At 36.0% G+C, this 10,007-nt stretch overlaps 1 protein-coding gene across 1 annotated transcript; it reads right to left on the reverse strand.

Annotated features, from left to right (window-relative positions):
- Window positions 1-554: 554 nt before the first annotated feature.
- Window positions 555-8,775, reverse strand: LOC145675669 (uncharacterized). Its single transcript, XM_081746255.1, has 2 exons — window positions 8,567-8,775; window positions 555-1,069 (listed from the first exon to the last, which is right to left on the reverse strand). The coding sequence occupies exons 1-2, from the start codon at window positions 8,592-8,594 to the stop codon at window positions 723-725; spliced, it is 375 nt and encodes a 124-aa protein (XP_081602381.1). The 5' UTR covers window positions 8,595-8,775; the 3' UTR covers window positions 555-722.
- Between the last annotated feature and the right edge of the window lie 1,232 nt (window positions 8,776-10,007).

The raw sequence follows: 10,007 nt of genomic DNA on the forward strand, positions 1-10,007 counted from the left end.
CAATATCTTCATATGAATCTATAAACAATGAAGGGAACTTCTATTAAATTTCTCAAACATGAGTTGCATCTAAAATTAACAAAAACCAAAGTACTTGATTCTTTTGTGCTCTTAATGCACCATATATGACATACAACCAAAACTCAAAATATTTATATGAAAAAGCATATATTGATATCTATATGGATAATTCCAGAGAGTTCTGTATGTAGTTAATAATAGCCTGTGATATATATTTAGAATTTCACTCTCCTAAGAGTAGTGTGAATAGAATAAAGCCGTCTAACATGTTAAAGCTAGCTAAGGCAACTGCAGGATAGAATTTGCATATCATGTAATACCTCTGAACATTTATTTCACATTATATCCCATCGTCTTACTTAGCCGACGGGATAGAAGAATAGAATGAGAATATTAAAAATGCAATACAATCAAATAAAATAATGCCATTTAAAAGGTCACACTTCGAAGATTCAAAATAACATTTGCATATATTTCGATAAACTATTTTTTTTATTTCTTTTTTTTATTTTACAATCCAAACATATTTCACATAAAACGTTCAATTTCTATGGCCTCATCATTATCATCACCACTACCAAGTTGTAATTAATGTACAATAATATATTTTGCTATGAAGCCGAGTGCGTATCTGTTACACGTTAATATTTTTTCAATAAGCGTATTGTTTTACTCTGCGACTAGTTTAAATCAATTTCAGTCTATAAAGTTAGTACAATGTAAAACTTTACAATTACTGTTTCTACTGATACAGACAACTCCTTCTTAAAACACGAAGATTTACTTTTCACATTCCAAATAATCACACAGCTACATTTGTTGTCCTCTTGTGAATAATTATTTATATCTCCACTAAGCCTCTCTCTCTCGGACTTAACGATGGGCGTGAGTGTTCTACACGGATACTCATAGTCACAGAGTAGAGGACACCGCATCCAATCTTCTTCCAACTTTCTTTTAAAGTACTCTTTTGGAAAACTGCTGTCACGCATGTTATTGAGATACATGCAATACTGTCCATGGTATCCATTCCGAAATTCCCCACTGCCTGAAAGGAATGAAAAAGATATAATTCACATTTTGAGTACAAAAGTAATATGATACATAGAATTTCATATTTTCAAAAACGTAAGTATTAGAAAATTGAATCTACTCTGCATTACATCAATTGAGATTTATTAAGCAATGTACTTCAGGCACTCCTGGAGCCATATATCAATGTTTATTCTATTACTACATTGATCACTAGAACATGGCTATGAGTGGCAGGAAAACACAGCGGTAGAGCACTTACCTCTGGTGCATAGGGTAATTGGTTCCATCCCCGACCAAGTAACCTTGTCGTGGAGAACATCGTGTCCGTGGGTTTTCTCGGGGTACTCTCATTTCCTTCTATAGAAACGTTTTAGTGAGGGGTATAGTAGTAGAAAATGCATTGATGAAAGGCCAAGAGAAGACCTAAAATAATTTGCTGTTATGAATCTCAAGTCCTAAGATGCAACAGAGGCATTTTTTCACTATCAGGTAGTTCAAAAGTAGTGAGCCTTTTGCACAAAACATGGTGTGAGTATCCCCAATCTCAGATTAAATGAGTCTCAGCGACTAAGGCTTAACATCATTCGTTAGCCGACGGTTGAAGCAAGTATATGGTAAACGTATCGAAATTCTCGCATTAAGACGTAAGATATGTCGTGAAAATATGTGTGCGTTCGGCAACGCTGCATTACATCTTACGATTTTATGCGAAAAAGATGTAAATGCTGCGAAGGCCTGCAAAGAAATTAATGTTGTTTATGAACAAGATACGCTAAAAAACAGCAAAACACAATTCAGTCGCTTTCGTTCTAGAAATTTTGATGTCCAGAATGCAACTCGCTGCGAGCGACCAACCACAGAAATAGTGAACGATATTCTGGGAAAAGTCCAGAAATATGATCGGCACTAATCACATTACCAATGACCTAATGTCCATCATCAAATAGTATTAAGACATTTGCATAAAGCTAGGTAGAAAAAAAAAGAGCACGACACCTTAGTGGCATATCAGCTGACTCAAAGAATTATACACGATTAAATTTTATCTGAAAATCTTACTGAAACGTAACGAATTCGAGCCATTTTGGATACAATTGATCACAAGTGATGAAAAGCAGATAACCTACAACATCAATATACGGGAAAGATTGAAGTCGAAGAGACCAGAAGTTCTACAATCTCTGGCAAAGCTTACATATAACCACGGTAGATTAAGCTGTGCGTTTGGTGAAATTGAAAGAGTATCTTGCACCACGAACTGATGATGTCGGGCAGAACGACAGACTCGGACCTGAATTGTCGACACTTAATGCGAGTGTCCCTAGGAAATCAAATTAAACGGCTGTAACTTATCAACATCAAGAGTGTGGTAAACCAGGCTAACATCATTAGTGCGCTTACATACTTGACCTGTCAGAAACTGAGAAAACTCGGTTCAGAATAGATGACCATACGAGCAGAGACAAGCTGCAAACTGCGTAATGTAAGCTTGCATTGGAAATCTTTAAGCTTGCATCCGGCTTGGTTGGAAAGCGTGCAAGCATACCACAAATTGGATTCCAGTAACAAAGTTGCATAGGTGCAACTTTGCATTCAGTGTTCCATTCCAGCTTGACTCAAGAGTTTTACGCTGGCAGCAAGCCAATAAGCTAATGAACTACCAGTGATGCTATGACGCTCTGCGAATTATCTAAAATATTGCATGCAAGTACAACAAAAGGCAAATTGTATGAAAGCACGTGTTAATACAGCAAGCGTGGAAAGCCTAAAGCCACACACGCACCAACTGGCCGAAAGCTGTCTTGCTACCATATAAAACGTACATTGCACTCTTAGACTATTGTTTGTTTCGATGTCTGGAAAACTCCTTGAGCAGTGTAATTTAAGATTTAAAAAGAAATCTGTTGAAACCGTGTGTCACAATTTTTGACCAGAAACTACAGAAGGTCTCTAGCAACGGGATTATGATGTTGCCGAAGAAATGACATAAGTCATTGACTAAACTGGTGCAAATATGTTTCATAATATTTTCTAATCACAACCCTACAAAGGCTCGATATTTTTAGACTACCTGACACTTGCAAGCAACTTCCTTTAGGTGTATACTTACTAACATGTTTTGAGTTAGGTGTCTACAGCTGCTGCGTACACATTTTGCTCAGTAATGCATACCAACTGGATTACGTTATAACCCGACTGGATTCGATTCTCGTCCGTTTGTGTTCGGCAAGCTGTTCTTAAGACCGGCCGGGTTCGGTTTACCAAGTTCAGGGTGTCAATTTTACGTCTTGAAGGGGTCTTAGTGGTTAGAACAAACAAATACTTCACTCTGCAGGTGGTAGTGTTTAGAGTAAAAACCATGCATGCCTCCTAATTAAATCACCAACCAAAACAAATTCAAGCTAATGTTGCGCTCGCGCGTACCCACCATCATTGTCACGCCAATCTTTACACTTGCAGAGTGTACACAAATACCTCTACATAATACCAACAATTCCTCTAATGATTCATGCAAGAGAGACGGAAAAGATACCTACAAACAAAACAAATACATAAGATAAATTTTATTTGATCAAAAGTAATTCACATACTATATTTACTTACGTGCACCCTTTTTAAATATATTTCTATTGATAAATTTGTTTCGATTTATTTTTAGTGGGAGACCCGGGTTCGATTCCCGGCGGGAGCTCATGTGGTTCGGATTCCACGTTAATCAGTAGGTCCACGTCTCATATAGCCTTGCTGCTGGAAGGGACGCTAAACAAAAATCAACTCAACTCAACTCGATTTATTTTTAAAACCTTTTAGACCATATTGATATATGTATACTAAAAAGAATATAAAAATGACGAAAGATTAATTGAAAATGCTATAATATTTTTGGTGGCTTATTTTAAGATTGATGATACACTACCACTGAGCACACGTTGGTTCAGTGAATACATCACTGCACTAAACTTCAATTACAGGGGATTCAGGGGGGGACTTGGAGTAATTCTGTTTAGAAGGATTTCTTGCAGCTTTGTCTTCTTAATGTGGCGATTACGAATTCATCCCTACATGCGGATTATGTTGTCTCACGCTTCCTCTTTGCAGGATTTACTCTGAAATTACCTGTAATCCAATAAATTCAGATTAACTTCATTATGCTTGTGTTTCTGCGAATGTTTTTCTATACTTTCATTAATATTAGGGTTATTTACTAAAGAGATTAGTTATGTTAATTGACCGTATTGGTACACAATGAACATTCAGAATGTATAATCACATATATTGTTCACACTCGATTTCTTTCGTTGACTCATTCATTATACGCTGCCATTACAATTGAGATTCACGATAAGCGTTCTTGTGGTTTCGAACTAAATTGTATTATTTCCTCTACATGCGTTAGTTCTCACTAAACTATTCCCAGACAGAATGCTTGCTTTCCGCAAGCTTGCCTGTTGCTTTTATTTGATTTTATTTCGCTTTGGCTTATACACAAAAGCTTATTTCTGCTTAGCGCAAGCTGTAGTGCGGGCAACCCATGCTTCACTTGCGAGACGCTTTTCTTTAGATTGAAGTTAATAGCCAGCGGGCGTTCGATTTTCAGTTGTTCTCAAAAACCACGTGACGCTGATCTCTTAACTTTTGGCGACAAGAGAGTATTCGCGTTGTTAGCGTCTTTTTAGCATTCTCGTTGAATAAAGGACAAACTTAATTACTTTTTTTTAAAACGTGCCGTCTAGTATTCTATTCCCACATACCTATAATGTAACTCTTTGTTTTTTTTATATTTCGTTAACCATGAGGTATAATGAATTGTAGTTTTTCTGTATAGAGCATAAATGTTAATATAGATGGCAACGGATTTGAGCCTACGTACTTCGCGAAAGAATACAGAATTGTTGCAGATATTTTAATATCAACTTAAAGTTTAACTTACAGTATAAACTTCATTTGAACGTTGTGTTTAAAGTGTAAACATTTTTCTGCGTTTGTATATAAAAAAGGTAGAAATTTCAAGTACTCGCGGCTAACATATCAAGATATTGGATATTAGTAAGAAGCAACGGCGCGTTGGTTATCGCAATAAAACCGTTACAATTATGTTTATTTTAATGCTTTGTATAAGGAGATGGGAGCCGTGGGTGTTTTTACGGCTGTGTATTTGCTTTAATAATTTGGAAGGTGAGAGAAAAATATATTTTAGCATAGATTTAGTTAGACGGTCGATATATAGGATTTCCTACTGCTTTGTTTTATCTAAATTCGCTTACCGCAAGCTTCCATATGGCTTGTTTGGCGTGTCTTTCGCTTGCGATAAGCTTAATAAAGCTTGCCATTAATGAGTTACGCTTATACTTGGCTTGCGTTTGGGATAATTTTACTTGCGTTTCACTTGTGTAGACAAGCTTGCCACAAGCCTTGCCCTGATGTAACTAACTAGCTTGCCACAAGCTTGCAGCAAGCTAATAACCCTGCGTATTAGAGCTTGCGGCAAGTTAATTGACCTGCAACAGCAAATTTGGGCAAACTTGCAGCAAGTTTGAATTTTTTCTGGGTTAATTCCATAAACTATACTAACTCAAAAGATTATTTATTCAATACCTTTCGCCACAACGTCAAGGATTATCAATTTTTTTACGGATTTTCTTCAGTATCGTCCCAAACGCTTCCTAATTTCTTCATGGCGCCGCGTGAATGCTAATCTTCGCGCTTTTAGAACAAAGCGACTGCCTTCCTATGCCTATTAATCACGAAGAACAACACCAAAATATTGACTGAAAATATGCCTTCATTTGTAATAAACAAATTAATGAGTTTTATATGTGTTTTCCATTAAAATAAAGCAATTAAAATATCTAAAACAATAGAAACAAACGTCGATGACGTCTAGTATTACTGAATAAATATTTTAAAGAATCACGGCCACTTCACAGTCCATTATCTTCTGAGCACGTAATGCAAGTCACCACGGCAAAGCGTTGCCAACATGTTGAAAAAGGCAGCACCATACCCGCAGCACCATACTACTACCCGTTAGGTTTCCGTCAACGTATTGTGCAAAGAGCCTTATTCCACTTCAGACGAGGCTGACTGTGGAATATAAACAAAAGGAATGGGGGTGAGGGAGAACACACTCTCACAACGTTAGTTGCCCTTAGGTTTAGACAGTTTTCCCTAGCTTTTAAAATAGTTTCTTACGTGATTACTGATATATGCTTCGATATCTATTAAATTGAATAAAAACCCACTACTTCAAACGACGTTTACACATTGTTCTATATACAGTTTTCAAGAAAAACACTTCTTTGCCAGTTACAAAAACGAACAGTTAATCAAATGTCAATTTTCTTCATCGCGAAAGTGATGCGACCAATTTTTAGTGTAAGTTTGTAGTCTAATGCCTTATTTAATTAGTAGTCTTTAGCTAACTCGAATTACTCAATGATCAAATAGTTAAATATTTTGAGAGTAATTCATTGTTTAGTAGCTCCCAATTTAGGTATAGAGAAGGATTAGGTACAATTAAAGCAACAACTTCTTTAGTTAAAGATCTTTTAGACAGTTTAGAAAGTAAATACTTTACTAAAGTTAGATTTTATGACTTGTCAAAAGCGTTCGACACGGTATCTCATACGATTATTTTAAGTAAATTAAAATACTACGGTTTTCAACATGATGCGTTAAACCTTATAAAATCATATTTATCAAACAGATATCAAAAAGTAGAATTCCACAATTCGAACTCCAAATACTTACAAGTGGGTTCTGGGGTACCACAGGGATCTGTTCTGGGACCCATTTTATTCCTTATTTATATCAATGACCTTCCCAAAGTAGTTACTATTCCCGCTAAAGGCAATCTTTTCGCTGATGACTTTGGAGACTGTGTAAGGCCAGTTTTAGACGAAAGCATTTATCGTAGCATTTCTCGCAGCAGATGTGCTGCCAAAAATCTCGTATAATATTCTATGGCATCAAAAGTATATTGTACTTTTACATGGTAGCATTTTGATAAGCATTTTGTAGTGACGTAGCAAACAAATCACTGGAGAAGAGCGCAATTATGACTCCAAAACTAAAAGAAGATATTTCAGTCTATTTCTTCTAAAGCCCTTTTTCGCATATGGTTAAGGACTTTCTAATGGTGCAGTTATACTATACAGATCCATAGATTTTAAAATTTACAGAAGAAATTTCTAATGTTTTAATAGAGTAGTGTATAAGTAATGGAAATATGGTGTGCACTTACATCTGAGATGCGTTTTTATGTGGAAATATACAAATTAAAGTCGAACCTGAAATGCACGTAATTTTCAATAAGCTGCCATAAAATTTTGGCAAGTCTGTAACTTCCCCATTTTGTATCGAAAACAGAACCCAACCATCCCCATCGGGGCTTCAAACCCATTCCCACTACTGCTGCTGCTACTACTACTACTACTGCTACCACTACTACTCCTATTCCAACTACTACTACTACCCGTTCCTACTCCTATCCCTACTACTACTACTACTACTACTCTTACTATTACTACACCTACTGCTACTGTTAATATTGCTAAGTGCTCCTACTACTACTCTTACTACTACTTACTCCTCCTCCTCCTACTAGTACTACTACTTACTTATACTACTATTACTCTTACTACTACTACTACTACTGCTTACTACTACTACTATTAATACACCTACTACTACTTACTCCTCCTCCTCCTCCTCTTACTACTACTACTACTACTTATACTATGGATCCGTATAGTAAAACTACACGTAACCACCTGTTAAAGTGAACCTGCACCGGAGAATGCAGGAGCACACCAATAAATGAAACGAGAAAGTTTTTTAAATGAATTTCTGTGTGTATCCGTATAGTGAAACTGCACGCTTTTAACTTTGTACAAACAAGGATGTTTCTCATATATTTTTTTTAAATCAACATAATAATAGTATCCCTACTCCAACTTTTTTCTTTACTACAATTCAATTTCCCACACATCGCTTCCTTTTAACACACCACGGCGCTGCAATCGGGGCAGAAATGCTGGGGAAAATGCTACGAAATAGAGCAGGTTCTATCGACAAGAAATGCCATAGGATATGCCATGGCATGGGAAATGCTATAGCATTTGCTACTTTACACGGTAGGATATTGATGATAGGATTTTTGCTACGAGAAATGCTACGATAAATGCTTCCGTCTAAAACTAGCCTAAGTTCTAAATCAATTATCGAAAGAGAACAATTAACCCAAAATATAACAACCGTAGTTGAGGATTGGTGTACTGCAAACCTTTTGTGTTTAAACCTGAGCAAAATACAATATCTTAATGTTACATATAACAATCTAGATAACACAGAAAAATATTCAACAGTTAAATTTTTGGGATTTGAACTTGGTTCATAATTAAACTGGTATAATCACATTGAAATCACGGCAGCTAGTGTAACAAAGGGTATATACATGTTGAGAAAATTAAGAAGTTGCGTTAGTTTGAAAATCTTAAGAATTGTTTACTTTGCCCAAATCCACAGCTTTCAATCATATGGTACTATTCTTTGGGGTGGGTCTAGTAACATTTATAAGCTTTCAAAGCTGCAAAAGAAAGCTGTCAGTTTGTTATGTAGTCTTCCTTCTCGTAGTCACTGCAAACCTAGGCCGTGTCCAAAAGTGCATAGTGCACACTTCGAGGATGCACACTCGAAGTCTACAAATGGACTGCACACTAGATAATGTACACTTCGTCAAATTAGCTTTTGATCCACACTTGTTTACAGCGCCTCATCGTGGTGGAATATGGAACATTGATAACAAAAGAAAGGAGAATTTCGACTACTAGAAAAAATTAACATGCTTTTTTTTTTTTTTTAGATGAATGACATTCCAGTTATATTAAAGATAGATATATCGTACAGATTGACAATATAGGGTATCCATAAAATGACTTAGAGTTTCTTTCATGTATGCCAACAGCTTCAGCTTTGCCGTATCTGCAAATATTTATCAGCATAGAAACCACTAAACTATTGGCGATGTTCTATTTTATTAGGCATGCTTGCGCGAGGGAATATTTATTAATCCCCCGGAAGAAAAGTAGCACTGGTGGTTAGGACGCTGATGACACTGCTGCGAAGTAGCTTAGGAATTTTATTGCAGGTGAAAGTAGGCAATTTGCAAGAGCGTTGGGACCCCCAAGGTACCGAGGAGAGCGCTATTTACAATAGTGTGGCTTAAAACAACTTGGGGAGAGAGTTCATATTGAGTATAATTCCTTTATGTACAACAATGACACTATAATTGTCGTCGTTCTACTGTATTGCTTCAGTTACAGACATACTGATTAGACTATTTCTACCATATTGTGCTAATGTTAAGTTCCTTATATGTTACTCTTTCTTTGTTAATATATAGATTTTGCCCGTAAATCTTCAAAATAGTGTCTCCATATTCTGAATCTACACCAAAAGTTAACACTTACAAGAATGACAAGGAAACAAGTGCTGGAGTTGAACAACATGAGGACCAAAATTTACACGAAAAAGTTACTATGTCACTATGAAATACCAATTTATAAGGGTCACGTGTACTCAAGGTGGATAACCCTAATTAAAGTAATATGCAAAATAAATAAATAAATAAATAAGATTACTATCTTATAAGCCCGCTTAAATTGAGTTCTGTACATTGAATATAATTCAACATTTGCGTGCAATTCACTATGCTTTCGGCGCCCTACATCTTTCTTGAAATATACCCGCTATCTCTCCTACATGCTTCCCACTACGAAAGTGGTTACTCAGTAACGAAATAAATACCCTCGTCCAAATATAATCATAAAAATGCTAATATTAATCTAATAAGAATTTTATGAAAATTAAGAGACGGTTTTATGAAAAAATAAAGTATGCAATGTAGTGGCTCTCATTGTTCAACTATACGGAAGGAATTATTTGTTCAT

The sequence above is a fragment of the Thermobia domestica genome, chromosome 18 (assembly GCF_964235325.1).
Source record: "Thermobia domestica chromosome 18, izTheDome1.hap1.1, whole genome shotgun sequence".
Classification (NCBI taxonomy): domain Eukaryota; kingdom Metazoa; phylum Arthropoda; class Insecta; order Zygentoma; family Lepismatidae; genus Thermobia; species Thermobia domestica.

Bases quoted from the DNA above. Each gene is read 5' to 3' on its own strand.
- LOC145675669 (XM_081746255.1), bottom strand. From the start codon at position 8,594: ATGATTGAAAGCTGTGGATTTGGGCAAA. The intron at 1,070-8,566 runs GTAAACAATTCT...CATTCCTTTCAG, and splicing joins AAGCTGTGGATTTGGGCAAA to GCAGTGGGGAATTTCGGAAT.